The sequence below is a fragment of the Phytophthora parasitica genome (assembly GCF_000247585.1).
Source record: "Phytophthora parasitica INRA-310 unplaced genomic scaffold supercont2.2, whole genome shotgun sequence".
Classification (NCBI taxonomy): Eukaryota; Oomycota; class Peronosporomycetes; order Peronosporales; family Peronosporaceae; genus Phytophthora; species Phytophthora nicotianae.
The window spans coordinates 1,833,134-1,849,464 of NW_008648988.1; the positions used below are offsets into that span (position 1 = coordinate 1,833,134).

The window sequence follows — 16,331 nt, forward strand, 5'->3', positions numbered from 1 at the left end:
CATCACTCCTATTCCGCACTCGTTCTGGACCTTGCATTCCTCAAATTGCAGGCTAGTGAGCAAGTGTGTAATGGAAGACGTGATCGCTTCTCGTGTGGAGCTTGATGAAGGCACTGTCAGACCCCCGCGTTACGGTGTCCCTCCCCCTGATGGAGCTGTGGCCTTCATCACAGGATCAGCTGCTCGTCCCAGTAGTTTATTGTCAAGTCGCGGGGGATCACGAGGCTCTACATCGGCTGAACTCGAGTCCAGATCGTCGTTTCTCATTGCGGCTGTGGCGGAGAACCGTGCCCGTGAAATAGGTAGCTTGTGCTTACATTAGGTAGCACGGACGGGAATTCTAATATTTTGTGTATTCAGGGATCTGTGCAATTGACTTGGTCTCGCCGTATGAGCTGCTGTTGTGGACGGTAATCGACTCGCACTCGTACGTGGACACGGTGGCACTGCTAAAAGCTTATCAGGTAGAAACAGATAGTTATACTGTGATGACTGGGTAATACTCTGACGATGTTATGTCTAGCCCGTGGAAGTTCTCGTCGTGGAAACGTCCAAATCTGGCAAAGTCAATGAAGAGATCTCCAAGCGCTTCACCGGGTCGAAATGCCGAGTTGTTCCGCTTGCGCGGAAGTACTTTGAGTGAGTTGAAAGAAGGTGGGCAGCTAGCTGTGCTTACTAACTCGCTGTTGGCTAACAGTCAGACCAAGGGAGCTGAAGATATCAAACGCGTGATGGCAAACAACGTCGATATCAACATTGGACGGGTTTGTTTTGTCGGTAGCTAGCATTCAGCTGCTGTTTGCACTAAGATTAAGTTTCTGTGGACAGAACTACGTCGTCATGGCCTCAGTGGCGTGCGTGATGAAATACATCGAGTACATCCAAGGTGTCTACATCGCAGAGAAGAGCATGAAGGTAGCTTCAACATACCTCCATAATGAAGGTACTCGACAATGCAACTGAGCTCTGTTTCTTTAAACTGGCAGGTTGTGCTTAGCCCATCGACACGCAAGCTGCTTATGGACCAAGCAACAGTTTCCTCCCTCGAGTTGGTGCAAGGCACGCGAGGAAGAAACGACAACCAGGTATAATGTACCTATAGGCGCGAAATATCGGTGTTGTTTCTTTGCTTCTCTGTTCTCACGATAACATTTGGTGTTAGTCTCTGTGCAAGATGCTCAACAATACACAAACCTCTGCTGGAAATCGGCTATTAAGGTCAACGGTAAGACTGGAGAAACTGCAGAGCATATCTCTTATGTATATCTAATATATTGTTTCCGGATTGTAGATGCTGCAGCCAACATGCCACCTGAAGACAATGTATCCCTCTGCCTATAAGTTTGCTGCTTTGTTGTTTCGCCCTAGCTCTCACGTTTCGAGTGGTTCAGCCAGGCACGCCAAGAAGTTGTTGGGATTTTCCTTGACAACCCAGCCTGGTTTTTCGATGTTATGGAAGAGCTGAGTGGTTTCGTTGACTTGGATCGGCTACTGGTGAGTTACTTGCGTTATGACCATGTCAGCGGATGGATTCACAATTTTAATCGCTTTGCTGGTTAGAACCAACTCGTGTTTGTTCCCAAAGTTATCACCCCTCGTGTTTCAAGAATCGCCATAGGCAGTGTAATTGCGCTCAAGCACACACTAGAATGTCTGCCAAGGTTGGTTTCGAGCTTGGAAACAACCTCGATAAAGCTGGATCAACCCTGTCCGCTGCTCGACTCAGTAATTCAAAGGTGCATTTGATTCAAGAAATGTGATCAACGTGGAATATAAATGCTAACATTAGTGACAAGTTTGCGCGATGAGCAATTCACATGGATTAAGGAAGACATTGAGCGTGTTGTAAACGACAGGTACTCTATTACGAGATGGCGTTTATCTCGCGATCAGTCTAACGGATCCGTCAAATAGGGTGAAAGTTTGCACATCTGCAGCGCAGAAGCGCATACAAGAATGCTTTGCTGTCAGAGCAGGTGTCGATGGTATGCTTGACGTCGCACGGCGAACCTACCTTGACACAATCGAAAAGATCCACGAAGTTGTACACATGTACAAGGAAAATCTCGGGATTCCCATTCGGATCAATTACACGTAAGCTACTGCACTGAGCATGAACAATTTTTATCTGATATTAATCAACTAATTTGGGTTTACTAAGCGCAAGAAGGGGCTATCATTTGGCCGTTCCGGTCAATGCCAAAGATTTACCTGCGAGCTTCATCGAGAGAGTGACAACGAAAACTGGTTTTAACAGTACAGTCGTTGTAGAAATGCAGACTGTTGACTCTAACCTTGTGTGGTGCTTGCCATAGTGATATGCTGCTCCACCAAAGCGCTTGTTTCACTCAATGTGAGGCTCAAGGAAGCACTCACCGCAGTCTATAAGCTGTCCAATGATGTTATCCAGCAGCTCCTCGACAAAATCCGTCCTCGAGCTTCAACCATGCATGCGATGGTTGAAAGCATCGCACTGCTGGATATGCTTCTCAGGTACAGCTCATCACCTTGATATTACAATCTCTCGGATAAACCACTGAACTATGATTCCAGTTTTGTGAACGTCGTTGCTCTCTCACCTCCAGATCAGCCATGTAAACCTATCGCCGTTGAATCTTGTAGTAACTATATTTCACAGCTCTCTATGGCATTTGCATATGCAGACACACGACCGATTGTCACTGAGCATGGAAACATGATCATAAAAAAGGGTCGACACCCGCTCGTTGAGCGTGTTCTGAAAGATCGAGCATACATCCCTAGCGACTCCGTAAGTGTTCACCCCGTATATATTCGTATTCCAGTATTTATACGGGTGCTGACTTTCTGTAATAAGTTTTTCGATCCCTTGAGCACCTTCCACAGTAAGCGATATAACTTTCAAAAAGGAAGCAGCATTTTTGCAGTCTTGTGAGCTAACTCTGGCTGCTGCAGTCATTACTGGCCCGAATTGCGCAGGGAAGTCAACATACTTGCGGGCAACAGCACTTATAACAATTATGGCTCAGATGGGGTGCTACGTTCCAGCTTCCGAAGCTTCCATTCCGATTCGGGATCGGATCTGTACCAGATTCGGGACATCAGATGACATGGAAGAAAATGCCAGCACGTTTGCTGTCGAGATGACCGAGACGGCTTTCATCCTGGAAGCATGCACATCGAAATCTTTGGTTTTGATCGATGAGCTGGGTCGAGGGACTGCCAACGATGAAGGTGCTGCGATTGCATGGAGTATCGGCGAAGAGTTAATTGAACGAGGATCGTACACGTGCTTCGCAACTCATTATCACCAACTGAATCGCCTCGCTCAGCTGTATCCTCGCTGTCGATGCTACCACATGGGGACCGAATCAAACACGGTACGTTGCTACCAACGCAGGAAAGGAGGTTGGCGTATCTAAATTTGCTTTGGTACCAGAATTCTGTGCACTTTCGCTACGTATTAAAGGACGGCCCATTCCCATCAAGTGGTATGTACGGCATCAAGACTGCTGCGCAGAGTGGATTGCCAGCAGAGCTGATCCGCGAAGCAGAGCGGACCTATGAGAAGTTGCGAAATGACAGTGAGGCTACTGAGAATTCGGCCAACCTAGATCCGGCAGCCAATAGTGCCAACAGAATCAACAGAAACCTTCTGCACCATTTGTATGTGCTTCGATACGCAGACCTAGACAACGCAGGTATTGTGAACTCGGTATCAACCTAGTTGGACATGATGTTAACAAACGTTATGTTTCTAGGTCTTCGGCGTCAGCTACAGTATCTTCGAACCCGGTTTCTCGCCCCGACCGCAGAAAACGAGTGAATACCCTCGTTTCACTCTCAAAACGTTCTACATCATTATTGCTCCTCACCCGCGAATACACATTTCTTGGAACCAGCGAGGCAGTCACAATGTCGGCTTAAAGTATCCTCCATGGTGTATCTCAGCTCTAGATAGTGCTGGATGTGGCAGTTGTGAGCGCATCCAACACAAACCGTGTCAAGCTGGCATGGTCCGCATCGATAAACAATGCGGAAACTGTCTGATGTCAAACACTCATACTCTGGCAACGAGCGGCAGATACTCTCGGCTAGATCAACCATTCGTGATGACAGTAAAGGTAACGAATTAGCTTTCATTTGTAAAGTGTGATCTCGTTCTAACTCACCTGCGCTTCCACCAAATGGTCGAGATTTCTCACGCTCGATTGCTGTATACCAAATGGTAAACGCGTAGGTCTACATGACGTCAAGCTCTTAAATACGTACCTCGATCACCCCAAACAAATGTACGTCCTCTCCCAGCACAGGCACTGACCAACGATAGACCGGGCAGCTCAATCTGCGGCATGATGGCTCGATATAAGGAAAGTTCGCGCACACAGATCGATACCTGATGAACTTGCCTGAATCGGATACAAAATTGAAGCGCTGGACGTGTCGGGATCAGGGACATCATAGTCACCGTGAATTCCTTGTCCCCATAGCCAAAGCTGTCTTACTTCAGATATTGCTAACGAGTGGCGTTGGCCGGCATTGATGAAGCGAATATTTTCGTGCCGAATCTCGTCAACAGATCTAGGAATCAGAGCGTCCCAAATGTCACGGTGGCCTAAGAAAGAGCATCGATCTCAGTTGAGAAAGGGTAACAGATTTTTGCAACAACATACCTAGCTGTCCGTAACTACCAGAGCCCCATGACCAAACGCAAACACCTTGAGGCATTTCTATCTCAATCGTGCTGGACGTCAAGAATCTTTCGTTATCTTTTGTTTGATGTAGGATGTTGCCGTACCTGATGTCGCTAGGTTGTGAGCTCCTCCAGCGACAACAGTAATAACTTTCTACAAAGCAGGATGTTGGTAAAATTAAAGTGGGAGGGACTGCGAACTCACCCGCCCACGAAAAAAGTTTACACGTGTAGGTTTCAACCGAGTTAGTTCGTCGTTGTGGCCTAGCCGTCTAGGAAGATCACATGTAAGCTGGATGCCAATTCAGTCGAAAGCAATAAGCTTCATACCCGTTTTTCCCAAGTCCCCAAGAGTAAACCTGCCGATTGAAGAAGGTTTCGCCAGTCATGACTATAGAATGTTCATCGCCAGCTGAAACGTGAACAACGTTTAGACCATCGAGACTCGTAATTCTAGTGGGAGATAAACGAGGATTCGTATCTCCTGAGTAGAGTTAGTTGCACCACGTAGTACGAACTTGCAAACAAACACGAAAATCACATACCCATGCCCAGCTTTCCGTTGCTGCCGTCTCCAAATGCGTATACACCATCCAGCTCTGTAAGAACCAGGGCGTGGTGTAGGCCAGCACTCACGCCGGTCACTCGGAGTGAGTTGAACATTTTTAAAACACGAGGAACAGAGCACGATCTAGTATCACCATGACCTAACACTCCGTAGTCACCCCGACCCCACGAAAAAACTATGACGAAACACAAATGATCAGCATGGAATGACATCGTAACACAGTATATAGCGGATTTACGCATACGATTGTTGACAGTTGGAGCATTCACAGCATAGTCCATATTAGCTTGGGTGGGCGCTCGACTTCGTGCCATTCTCTCGATCGCCGTGAGTCGCCCCAGGTTCTGCCGACTTTCCTTTGAAGTTAGTTGCTGTAATGAATCAGTGGTTGGCAACTCTGAAACAAAGTGAACTAGATCAGAAACGCTAACCTACCAAAAAAAGTAAAAAAAAAAAAAATGAACAAACCAACTAGGGCAAATGAAGCAAACCCGCTCGCAGCGATAATTTTCACAGATCCTCTAACGTTAGTTAATGGAATTCCCACTTTGGCTGGCGCAGATCTGCTTTCATTGGTAAGGTTACACATTCCAAGGGCACCGTACGTGTCATCCCCACACGAAAACACTGCCGCAGACTCTGCTCACAACAGCATCGTCAGCAACTTAGATGTCATGCTATCACTATTTGCTCAATTCTTACCGCTCAGCATAAGTGTATGGTATTTTCCTGAAGCCACCTACGATGGAAGTAAAAGTCACCGAAACAATTATTGCGAAGCAGCGTCAACCGCGAAGGTGGACTCACGGCAACAAACTTGGCATCGCGTCCGATAGTCAAAATCCGATTCTTGGAGTCGTGGACCCGGATTTTCTCTTGAATGGATGGCGTTAGCGTTGGCTTAGTAGTGGTCACAGACTCCTCTGAGTAAAGACAAAGCCTTTCTGCATTTCCCCAAGTGTATTGCTGCCACTGATCTCTGGGTCCCACAATTGCAGTGTTGACATCTCCGATTCGCCACTCCTGCTTCCGATGCAGTAGACAATCAAAACAGAAGCAGCCCGACTGACCGACAACGTGGCGGATTTCCTACTCGTCAAAAGTCAAGAATCTTAGAAGGCGTTATGAAAACACAGCTTGATCACTTGATTGATCAGGATGTAGATAAGTCCTTACACGTGCAGCTATAGCTCGCTGAGCTGCCACCTTATTCTCAGCAGAGGAATCCTGGCGACAGCTTTCAATGTCGCTTTGGTTACGGATTCGGCGCTTCAAGATCGCGTGGAATCCGTCCAAATCTTCTGGCAGCTCCATCCTCCAAAATGAAAAGACGTGGCTATTCTGGATGAACTCATTTTTGAACGATTGACTTATTGCGGGATTGGAGCGGTGATCACGACAGGAACACTTAGCAGCGTATTCTCGATAACCTCATTCGCATCTTCATCAAACTTTTCCGTGTCCATGACGAATCGTGCTGAAATCGTCGAGATTGGCGTAGCTGGATCACTGACCAGCTAAAAGTATCAGAAATACGCAGACGAAACACGTCAGAATTATCAAATCCACTGAGAATGACATGTTAACAACAGCGTTGACTTACAGGTAGCTTGATCTTGATTAAATTTCTTGTAGCTTGAATCAGCATCGCGTTGTGTTCGTCACCATTAAGACCGAAGGGCGGCTCATCGTCGATGAAAGCATCTGCGAGATTCGGATCCTCGTACGGTCCAACGATGATCGGAGTCGAATCTTGCAGTACGACCTGCATCAACAAACGTTAGCTCTTGAAGTCGCAATAGAGGTGACTTCATAATTTGCAGCATACCTGTCCGTTCTCGAGGGTATTTTTGTCAACTTCTGATGTCGTAGGAGCAACCCGGAAAGTAATGCGAATGGCATCATCCAGTGGGTTCTCAACGAGTAGAACGCATTCAACACTACCAGTACCGTCGACACGGTACGGCAGTCGCTGGAACGTGATGACAGGCACGTACTGCGCGGCTAGGTTCGCCTTTTTGAACCAAGACGCTGACACGGGCAGCGAGCTATCGCCACTCATAGGGCTGATCTGTGGCTTGACGAGGATACCAGCGGTGCCTCGTTCAATCGACTCAACACACCGCCACGTCCGCTTCACGCGCAGCAGTGGTCGAGACGGAAAGAGCTTCTCCACATCACGCGACTGATCCAACGAATTCAGTAGTCGCTGATGCAGCGTCGACACCTTCCCCATATCGCGTTTCTGCGATAGTTTTCCCAGCATCTCGCGAGTCTTCTCTGGCGTGTCTTGACCCCACGACGTCCCTTGGGTCTGCAACGCCGCAAGCTGCTTCGTCAGCTCAGGCCACTGGTGCTCACGCCTTTGCTGGAGCAGCCATTGTTCCTTCTCCTGCACCTTAGCAAGCGCCTGATCGTACTTCCATCCTCCCATCTCCGCCATTCTCTGTAATCTGAACTTCTTCATTTGGTGCTCACGCTGTAGTTCCTTCATCGAGTCCGCAAGCAACTGGAGAGAGCTGCTGCGACCGAATGATGCCCCAGAACTCGATGAAAGCGCCGGAGTGGCGCCTCCATTGGCCGAGGAGCTTGTCAGCGTTGCGTAGTGCGAGTGCAATGCCTGGAAGACGTCCTCGTGAGCCGCTTGGCGCTCGCGTGTGATGGCCGTCATGATCAGCGCGTCCTGGTCGTCGTCCACCAGCCCCAAATCCAGCGAGTCCCAGCGGCAGTGAGCGCATAGGAAAAAGTACCGCTGCTCGTGCATGACTGTGGAGAGCACCGTTTCGCACGTAGGGCAGCTGAAGCAGCGACTCGAGCGGTTCTGGTACATGGACGCTTCCTTTGACGGCAGATTTACCAACAGATTCCCGCAATAGTACGACTCGAACTCTTCCACGCTGCATCGAGGCAAGCGACACACCAGTTTCTCACAAGTCTCGCTGAAGAACAGTGAACACATGGGCGCTAAGTGCCCACATTTGCACGCGTAGCGCACGCACACGCCCCCGTCCACAACAGTGCATTCCTCGGAGCTCATTTGTGAAATGTTCGTGCAGCATCCTCAGAATAGTGACATAGCGATCTTCAACTGTGACTAGGCACTGAAAAAAAACTTTGAAAAAACACACAGTTTTAAATAAATAATTTAACCTCATCGAAAAATATCCATCCCGTTGTGGGTGAATTGACAGATCGTAAGTTGAAATTTGTAAAACGACAAATAAATTGTGTCAATTCACCCACAATTGGACACAACTGGATGGATACAGTTTTCAAAACCCCACATTTTTTGATGGTTGTTTTTAGTTTCGACCATTAAACCTAGCGCAACTAAACCACGCGCCAAAAAGTCCATTCAAAGTGATCCCATAAGGGGGCGATGGTCGAGGGCAAGCGGAAGAAGGCCTTGTCCTCGTCGTTCCTGTGCTCGCCGATACCCAAGGACCCGTCGCAAGTGTTTTACGTCGATGATACCAGCTCATTACAGGTGAAAAACTCTCGTTCTCTGCCTCTGCTAGACCGTAATGTAACTTTTGTTCCCAGTCCAAAGGCGGATCCAACGGCACCTTCCTGGACGACATGAACACGCCGAACAAGAGCAGTAATAACCTCTCGCCCGAGCAGGTGAGGAAGCTTCAGGAGCGCGTGCTGGAGCTGGAGAAGGAGCGAGCAGAAGGTGCAGGAGACTACGATACACAAGGAACTAGACTGTACAGGCTCGGACTGACAATGTTATATTGGACTATTGCTACTTCATAGCCAAGCAAGCTGTGGAGACTGAAAGTGCGAGGAAGAACAAGCGGCAACGACTCGAGATCGAGAGTATTGCGGTCTCCAAGGTACGACTATCGACACACAGCAGAAGTATTATGATGGGGCTGATAGTGACGGTGTGGTGGACTACTATGTAGAATGAGGAGCTGAAGCGAGAGATGCAGATGCTGAAGATTCAGTTGGAGACAAACTCCCAGCGCCACCAGATCGAGCTGAAGGAGAGAGACGTGCAACTGGACCAACTTCGACGCCAGCTAAAGTTTGCTGTGGTGGAGGAGGAGGAGACGCGGATGGAGCTTAAGACCCTCACAAATGAATATTCGGCGGAAAAACTGCAGCTGGAGAAGAGAGTGGTTGAGCTGGAGGCGCAGTTGGAGCTTGTCGAGGGGAAGCTGAACGAGTGGAAGGAAAAAGCTCTCGAAGCAACCAGCCAACTGCGCTTACAAACTAGACAGTCGGCGATGAAGGTGAGCGAACAGTAGATGCGCTGACGAGATTACACGTGAGCTGGCGACCAACATTCTTTTTTTTTTGTGTATGTCGTAACAGATCCAGCTTTTACAGGATGAACTGGAAGCTGCTCAAGACTCGTCGTCGACCTCTTCTCAGGTTAGTTCGGGGCTGATGCTCAACTTGTTTCTGTGTCGTTTATTTATTCGATTTAATGTTCCTCAGAGCGAGGACAATATTCTTGAATCAAAGATTCGTTTGCTAGAGTCCCAGCTGAAGGAGAAGAGCTTGGAGGCTGAACATGCAGCGTCTACTTTGCTTGGAGCGCAAGAGACGCTGGAAAATGCGAGAGAAGTTCGCGAACTAAACGAGCAGATCACGCAATTGCAGTCGACAGAGCGCAAACTCAAGGCTGAGGTGCGTACACGATGGTCGCGTCTTGATTAAAACAAAATTCTGATGTTATGCTGTTCGTTATAGTTGGTGGACCTGATCGAGGTGTCTCGATCATCTTCTATTCTGCAGGAAAAGCTGTATCAGACGACCCAGAAGCTGCAGCAGAGTGAAGAGCGGAACACTCAGTCGCTCAAACGCATTGTACGTTGCTAAAATATGACTGCTCCAACGCTGTTTGTGCTCTAACGTCTTTTATCTTTTACAGGAGAGTGCAATGCTCGTGGAGGAGGCCCACAAACAGTTCTACGACTATTTTGAACCAATTGTGAAGGAAGAAAAGAGTACGTGGAGCTGCATTTATTCTGTTATTCACGCGAAGGTGCTAACGCATTACGTATCGCTTGTCCATTTGCAGGTGGTGTGTCATTGGAGGACCTAAAGAACCGACCGGCGGCTGCAGTAATTGAGCTGTATAAGGCGCGCCAAAATGCTTTTGAAATTCTATTCGAGCACAAGAGCAACGCCGAGATCCAACGTCGACGGCTGGAGAAGCAATGTGAAAAATTCCAAAGCGACTTGATCACGTCGGGTAACAATTGCGCAAAGCTTGAAATGCAGTTGGCGGAGATTCAGGAGAAGATGAATGGCTCCAACGATGTGGTCACACACTTACGGAAGGTGAACGCAGAGCTGATCGAGATTCTTGAAACGTACGGAAAGGATCCAGACGACCAGGAGGCAAATGAGCTCTCAACAAAGCGCGTTGCCTTGCTGGAGTCCTTGCTGAAGCAGTCACAAGAGTTGATTAAGGGGATGGAGTCCACTCAAAAATCCATGGCGACACCTGCTGCTGTCAAGAAGTATGAGTCTCGGATTGAGCGACTGGAGAAGGCGCTGGCCGACGCGAAGCAGGAGAATGGAAATCTGAAAAAGCATCTTGAGAAGGCGGAGATGGAACTGGCAGTCTTTGAGAAGCGGCTGGGCAGAGGCGAATTCAACGTCGAAACGACGAAGATTGTGCATTTGGCTGTAAATCCAACACGTGAGCTGCTCCAAAGTAAGGCCAAATCTAGTGACATTGAGAAACTGCGTCAAGAAAACGAGGCGCTGCGGTCAAGACTCAGCAAACTCACAGACGGCGAAGACGCAGAGGTACGTTTTACCGACGCGATGTTCATCATTCTTGCGTTGAAGATTTTAATATGATCTTTGTCTTGGGTGCAGTCTCCTGGTATTGCTGAGGACAAACTTACGACCACAACGTCGTATGATACGGTGGAGGGCCTCAAGAAGCTCAATCAGCGTCTGAAGCAGGTGCGCAGATTCGTCATGCTGCTTGCAATTACCAAATTAACACACAATAATGATATCTCCTTGTTCTTGCAGGTGTTCGGTGACCAAATCCGACAGTACAGAGAGGCTGTGTATTTGCTGACGGGCTACAAGGTGGATTTAAGAAAGAGCAACGGCATGGAGCTGCTTCGCCTGCGCTCCGTGTACGCCGAGCACGATGATGACGAGCTGCTGGTTCGCATGGAGTCGAACGGATCGTTGGAGCTGCTGGACAGCGAGTTCTGCTCTCAGATCAACCAGCGCGTATTCGCCTACCTGACGACATGTCGGTCGTTCCCGGCGTTCCTGTCCACACTAACACTGCACCTGTTCGAGAAGCAGACTTTCCAGGGTAATTAGCAGCTAAAAGCTCTCAACATTTGAACAAATTGCTCAATAAACCGAAGCTGCGAGTCACTCGAGACTCCTCAAATCCTGCATGTTTACTGCATGCTTCATACCTAGAGTTTTTGTCCAAGACCACGTCAGTGGCCAGGTGCAGCTGTTTGATGTTGCATACGTCAGTCAATTTCCAAACATTGGATTGGACGTCAAGACTATCATCACGGCGGAATAGTGTGCGCCACACTAAGTCTCATTGAAGTTCCACAGTTTGCCGTTTCCGGATCCGCACACAATCGAATTCGCCTTCATCTGCGCACTCGCTCCTGCCCCGAACCCACTACAATGCTGAGTCTTGCCCGTGGAAAGCAGACTAAGTCGGCGCTCATGATGACGCAGCTGGCACGGCGCCGCATGTCCGTGGCGTCAGGCAGCCTCGCGCAGTTCCCATTCCTGAAGGAGCTGGGCCTCAAGGAGGAGAACCACGGTGTGTACAATGGCAAGTGGTTCGGCAGCGGCGACGTATACACGTCTGTGAGCCCAGTGAACGGCCAGCCTATTGCCAGTGTGCGCGCTGGTAACAAGGCTGACTATAAGAAGGTGGTGGCCGCTATGGACGACGCCAAGCCTAAGTGGTGCGATCTACCTGCCCCTGAGCGCGGAGAGATCGTACGCCAGATCGGAGAAGAGCTGCGCAACAAGCGCGATGCGCTAGGCAAGCTTATCTCGCTTGAAATGGGCAAGATCTACGTGGAGGTACGGCCCTCAGACGTATTACTAGCTATCTGAAGGCTCTTACGCTTGTATTGTTGCCTTTGTGGTGATTTTTAGGGCGTTGGAGAGGTGCAGGAAGCCATTGATATCTGTGACTTTGCTGTGGGTCTCAGCCGCACACTGAACGGCTCTGTGATTCCTTCTGAGCGTCCCGGTCACTTCATGATGGAGCGCTACAACCCGCTTAAGGGCCACGTGGGCATCGTCACGGCCTTCAATTTCCCTTGCGCGGTGTTGTTCTGGAACGCCGCGCTGAGTCTCGTGTGTGGTAACACTCAGATCTGGAAGCCGTCCGAATCTCTGTCACTAACTTCCGTGGCGTGCACGAAGATCATTGCTGATGTACTGGAACGCAATGGCCACTCTGGTGCTATCGCTTCGTTGATCTGCGGAAGCGGCGCCGAAGTCGGCGAGGCGATGCTGCATGACAAGAGTATGGAGCTAATCTCGTTCACGGGGTCCACGAAGGTGGGTCGTCACGTGAACGAGGTGGTGTCCTCTCGCTTTGGTAAGACCATCCTCGAGTTGGGTGGCAATAACGCCATGATTGTGGACAAGGACGCTGATATGGAGATGGCTCTGCGTGCGACGCTGTTCTCTGCTGTGGGAACGGCCGGTCAGCGCTGCACGTCGCTCCGTCGTCTCTTCCTCCACGAAGACATCCACGATGAGTTCCTCCAACGTCTAGTGTCTGCGTACCAGAACGTCAAGATCGGTGACCCGTTGAAGGATGGTGTTCTGTGTGGCCCATTGCACAACACCCAGGCTGTCAAGAACTACCTGGACGGCATCGATTCTATCAAGAAACAGGGTGGCGAGGTGTGTGCATCAGTATTGTTGGTGTGTTGAAATGTGTTCTAACAACATTCCTTGTTTGTTGTGCAGATTCTGACTGGTGGCAAGAAGATCGAAGGCGAGGGCCACTTCGTGGAGCCGACTATCGTTTCCATCGCCCACGATGCTGAGATCGTCCAGAAGGAAATTTTTGCACCAATCCTGTATGCGCTGAAGTTCAAGACTCTTGAGGAGGCGATCGAGAAGAACAACGCTGTTCCACAAGGCTTGTCGTCGTCTCTGTTCACGAAGAACCAGGCAGCAATTTTCAAGTGGACAGGACCTCTGGGATCGGACTGTGGCATTGTGAACATCAACATCGGACCTAGCGGTGCTGAGATTGGTGGAGCTTTCGGTGGCGAGAAGGAGACTGGTGGTGGTCGCGAGTCTGGTAGTGACGCATGGAAACAGTACATGCGTCGTTCGACGTGCACCATTAACTATAGCAAGGAGCTTCCGCTTGCCCAGGGAATCGACTTTAGCTAACTGGTGCAACCCAAACTTGTACAGACGGTTTGTAAGACACATAAGTGGCAATCCAAAGCGTTTTTTTCGTGTCATTGGTGACTTTAAGAAAGCTCAAAGCCTTCAGCATTGTTGATTGCAAACGTAACCTTCTCGACAAGTGTTTCGTAGCTAGTATATTCAGGAAGTACGAGTTGATTGAAACATGTATGCGTTCGTGGCAGTGCCTGGGGGTCAAGGTCTGACTTGGTCAAGTTTAACGGAGGCTCAAAGCCATCGAGCGGAATCTTGTTCGTACCTGTCATAAATTTTAGAAACTGGCCACGTAATTCGATTGTGAATTCACGCAAAGCCTGCCATAGCCAGAGTACAACTTGTGAGTGCTCATCGAAGCCACCTTGGAAGACAGTACAGGAGCGGAGCTCTTCTACATCAATCGTTGGTTTCCCGTTCACTAGCAGTTTTAACTCCACCAAATCGAAGGTTTTGATAGCGGACAGAGGAATGAGGGTGGTGAAACCCTGAACTAAAGCATCCATTTGCGCTTGAGCACCAAACTGTGTACGCCACTGCACCACCAGATCCACGTACTCTTGCTTGTTGACGTCAGTAACTGGAGTATCCCTGCCGTTCTCCTTTAGATCCACGATGGCAGGCTTCTTTCCACCTTCCATCTCCACACTGAAGGTCTCATCGATCACGTTTTCAATGTCGTTTTCAAGCATCCATACCAACGATTTATGATACTGTGAATCCATTTGTTGAAGATCATCCATTCCTGTAGGTATTAGCAGTAAGTGCTTGTAAAATACGTTGCATAAAGGCAAATCCAGCGTTTGTCTGTCAAATATCGCCTTTGCAATGAATTTACCCAGAAACTTATACTGCTGGGCAAAGTTTGGGACTTCCGACGACGAGATATCAACTGTAAATAGTCCTTCATCGCACACTTTAAACAACCTTCGATCTTTGTGGGTAGCCATCTTCGACACTTGCAGAAACCAGTCCTTTGACAGTCCACCCGAGTCAATTCCTGGTTCATTTTCAAATGAAATCTTAGGTTTGGCAACCAGATCAGCCTTCTTGAGAGACTGGAAGTACTTCATTGTTCCTTCAAACATAGACTCGCGCTGGAGCTCAATCTTCATAATGCTGCCAAAGTTAAGACCCTGCATACTTTGGCGGATTTCACGGTGAAAACGAAATCGCTTGCGCCTGAATACCATTTCTGGTGTTTCTTCAATATTTATAAGACCCTTCTCCTCTCTTACAACAGCAAGCTCCGGTGGTTCCTCAATTACCCGCTGGCTTGTAAATTTATTAAAGTAAAACACTTGCTCTGTTTTGGGATCCCAGCATTGCACCCAACGATCATACGCTGCAGTTTTCTCTGCACTCGTAAGTTCCACAATTTCCGGCTTACCGTAAGCCATTGTTTTGACAAGTTTACTTTCAACAAACCCAGTAGCTCCAACACTATTGGACGCCTGAATACGAAACGTGTACGTTGTTTTTGGAGTGAGTCCGCCAACAACAAACCCAGTTCCAGTTCCCTCATATACCTGAAGAAAAGACGATTGTTGGCCCCCACCACTTTCTCTCATCTCAAGAGAATAAATAACTGGTGGAGCTCCATTGGCTTTGACAGGAAACCAAAAGATACTTGCATACGTATTGGAAACAGTACCAGCTATAGGTTGTCGAGGAACGTCTGGAGGACCAGGCAGCGTCCAGAAAACCTCACTTGCATCACTGTAATCATTCCATCCTCCAGGATTTCGTGCACGGACCCGGAACTCAAACGGGGTATGGCACTTCACACCGCTCAAGCTGACGTGTTTCCAGGCTGTGACTACGGCTAGCCCTGCCCATGCATTGTATGGGCTATCAGAACGACGGTATTGCACTTCATAGCGATCAACAGTTGAGTCCGTCGACTTCTTCCATTTCACAACCAGCTCTGTTTGCTGCGCTTCTACCAGTCTTGGCGGTTTCAACATTGGTGGAGGATTCTTGTTCGTCACAAAGTTCATGATGTTTTCTGCTGAAATTTTGTACGGAGTGGTAGAATCTTTTGAGTTGGCTTTTGGCGTGCTCCCTGCTTCCGATACAAACACATTGCCGTTTTTATCGACTGCTGCGCCCACAGGATAGCGTATGGCACTCTCTCCACCTCCTCTTCGCTTGATTTCAGCCTCATCAACTGTGATCCAGAGGTAAGACTGGCCTGCTTTTGGGCTCGTACTCGGATACTTTTGCGTCTGTACTGTCACAGGTGCATACGGGAAGAGGTTCTCAACGACGTGTGCCACCGCCGCCTTCTGCTTCTCTGCAATTTCCTCCTCTCTAAGCAGACAGCAAAATAGTAAAGTAAGCGTCAGAATTTGAGCAGTGAGTCAGTAATAAGACACGATAGACCTCTTGGCTTCCAGCTCCTCTTCGAAGTCCAACTGCTCGTCGGAGGATCCAGGGACCACCGCGCGCGAGTTGGAGGGGGGTGACGGAGCGTAGACACCCTTGGTGGTCGTTGATGTTGTGGTAGATGCCCGCACAGGAGCCTTGCTCAGGACGGAGCCCATTGTGGCAGTTGAAGTGATGAGGACACTTATACGGGTTCAGAAATTAGACATTTCACTTACAAACTACAAGTCAAGTGACATGAATTCAGAAATATTGAACCCTCCCACTTACCCAATCACACCACCAGAAACGACACACACTTTT

General features: G+C 48.8%; 6 protein-coding genes across 24 annotated transcripts; 3 read left to right on the plus strand and 3 right to left on the minus strand.

Moving 5' to 3' along the window:
- Positions 1 to 70: 70 nt before the first annotated feature.
- Positions 71 to 3,982, plus strand: PPTG_02616 (the record flags this gene model as incomplete). Of its 2 annotated transcripts, none has more annotated exons than XM_008893796.1 (20): positions 71 to 302; positions 361 to 464; positions 524 to 639; positions 698 to 764; positions 829 to 915; positions 987 to 1,085; positions 1,163 to 1,225; positions 1,292 to 1,341; positions 1,392 to 1,494; positions 1,561 to 1,736; positions 1,797 to 1,856; positions 1,915 to 2,094; positions 2,162 to 2,247; positions 2,316 to 2,493; positions 2,554 to 2,594; positions 2,664 to 2,770; positions 2,837 to 2,864; positions 2,935 to 3,359; positions 3,419 to 3,680; positions 3,741 to 3,982. In XM_008893796.1, the coding sequence occupies 20 exons, from the start codon at positions 71 to 73 to the stop codon at positions 3,803 to 3,805; spliced, it is 2,529 nt and encodes an 842-aa protein (XP_008892044.1). In that variant the 3' UTR covers positions 3,806 to 3,982. The 2 variants fall into 2 exon arrangements, with proteins under 2 accessions (XP_008892044.1, XP_008892045.1); XM_008893797.1 differs by having other exon boundaries at positions 2,168 to 2,247.
- A 49-nt stretch (positions 3,983 to 4,031) lies between these two features.
- On the minus strand, positions 4,032 to 6,554 carry PPTG_02617 (hypothetical protein; the record flags this gene model as incomplete). Its single annotated transcript, XM_008893798.1, has 10 exons — positions 4,032 to 4,073; positions 4,152 to 4,193; positions 4,252 to 4,324; positions 5,003 to 5,156; positions 5,218 to 5,415; positions 5,485 to 5,637; positions 5,709 to 5,879; positions 5,943 to 5,979; positions 6,048 to 6,329; positions 6,417 to 6,554. 10 exons carry the CDS (start codon positions 6,552 to 6,554, stop codon positions 4,032 to 4,034), a joined length of 1,290 nt encoding a protein of 429 aa, XP_008892046.1.
- Positions 6,555 to 6,610: 56 nt separating this feature from the next.
- On the minus strand, positions 6,611 to 8,277 carry PPTG_02618 (hypothetical protein; the record flags this gene model as incomplete). The annotated part of the gene is made up of 3 exons (XM_008893799.1): positions 6,611 to 6,757; positions 6,844 to 7,005; positions 7,069 to 8,277. 3 exons carry the CDS (start codon positions 8,275 to 8,277, stop codon positions 6,611 to 6,613), a joined length of 1,518 nt encoding a protein of 505 aa, XP_008892047.1.
- Positions 8,278 to 8,554: 277 nt separating this feature from the next.
- Positions 8,555 to 11,628, plus strand: PPTG_02619 (hypothetical protein). Of its 18 annotated transcripts, none has more exons than XM_008893817.1 (11): positions 8,555 to 8,727; positions 8,784 to 8,916; positions 9,000 to 9,079; positions 9,152 to 9,481; positions 9,564 to 9,623; positions 9,690 to 9,881; positions 9,945 to 10,061; positions 10,126 to 10,201; positions 10,276 to 11,012; positions 11,085 to 11,174; positions 11,247 to 11,628. In XM_008893817.1, exons 1-11 carry the CDS (start codon positions 8,620 to 8,622, stop codon positions 11,550 to 11,552), a joined length of 2,229 nt encoding a protein of 742 aa, XP_008892065.1. In that variant the 5' UTR covers positions 8,555 to 8,619; the 3' UTR covers positions 11,553 to 11,628. The 18 variants fall into 18 exon arrangements, with proteins under 18 accessions (XP_008892065.1, XP_008892051.1, XP_008892055.1 ...); XM_008893803.1 differs by having other exon boundaries at positions 9,717 to 9,881; XM_008893807.1 differs by having other exon boundaries at positions 8,555 to 8,916.
- A 195-nt stretch (positions 11,629 to 11,823) lies between these two features.
- Positions 11,824 to 13,762, plus strand: PPTG_02620 (hypothetical protein). The gene is made up of 3 exons (XM_008893818.1): positions 11,824 to 12,290; positions 12,366 to 13,127; positions 13,194 to 13,762. The coding sequence occupies exons 1-3, from the start codon at positions 11,880 to 11,882 to the stop codon at positions 13,626 to 13,628; spliced, it is 1,608 nt and encodes a 535-aa protein (XP_008892066.1). The 5' UTR covers positions 11,824 to 11,879; the 3' UTR covers positions 13,629 to 13,762.
- Positions 13,126 to 16,316, minus strand: PPTG_02621 (hypothetical protein). Its single transcript, XM_008893819.1, has 2 exons — positions 16,026 to 16,316; positions 13,126 to 15,953 (listed from the first exon to the last, which is right to left on the minus strand). The coding sequence occupies exons 1-2, from the start codon at positions 16,184 to 16,186 to the stop codon at positions 13,712 to 13,714; spliced, it is 2,403 nt and encodes an 800-aa protein (XP_008892067.1). The 5' UTR covers positions 16,187 to 16,316; the 3' UTR covers positions 13,126 to 13,711.
- Between the last annotated feature and the right edge of the window lie 15 nt (positions 16,317 to 16,331).

Excerpts from the sequence above, each read along its gene's own strand:
- PPTG_02620 (XM_008893818.1), top strand. The coding sequence starts at position 11,880 with ATGCTGAGTCTTGCCCGTGGAAAGCAGACTAAGTCGGCGCTCATGATG. Across the intron at positions 12,291-12,365 it reads TGGGCAAGATCTACGTGGAG|GGCGTTGGAGAGGTGCAGGA; the intron begins GTACGGCCCTCA and ends GGTGATTTTTAG. Across the intron at positions 13,128-13,193 it reads TCAAGAAACAGGGTGGCGAG|ATTCTGACTGGTGGCAAGAA; the intron begins GTGTGTGCATCA and ends TTTGTTGTGCAG.
- PPTG_02619 (XM_008893800.1), top strand. The coding sequence starts at position 8,620 with ATGGTCGAGGGCAAGCGGAAGAAGGCCTTGTCCTCGTCGTTCCTGTGC. Across the intron at positions 9,882-9,944 it reads AGCGCAAACTCAAGGCTGAG|TTGGTGGACCTGATCGAGGT; the intron begins GTGCGTACACGA and ends TGTTCGTTATAG. Across the intron at positions 10,062-10,125 it reads CTCAGTCGCTCAAACGCATT|GAGAGTGCAATGCTCGTGGA; the intron begins GTACGTTGCTAA and ends TATCTTTTACAG.
- PPTG_02621 (XM_008893819.1), bottom strand. The coding sequence starts at position 16,186 with ATGGGCTCCGTCCTGAGCAAGGCTCCTGTGCGGGCATCTACCACAACA. Across the intron at positions 15,954-16,025 it reads GAGGAGCTGGAAGCCAAGAG|AGAGGAGGAAATTGCAGAGA; the intron begins GTCTATCGTGTC and ends CTGTCTGCTTAG.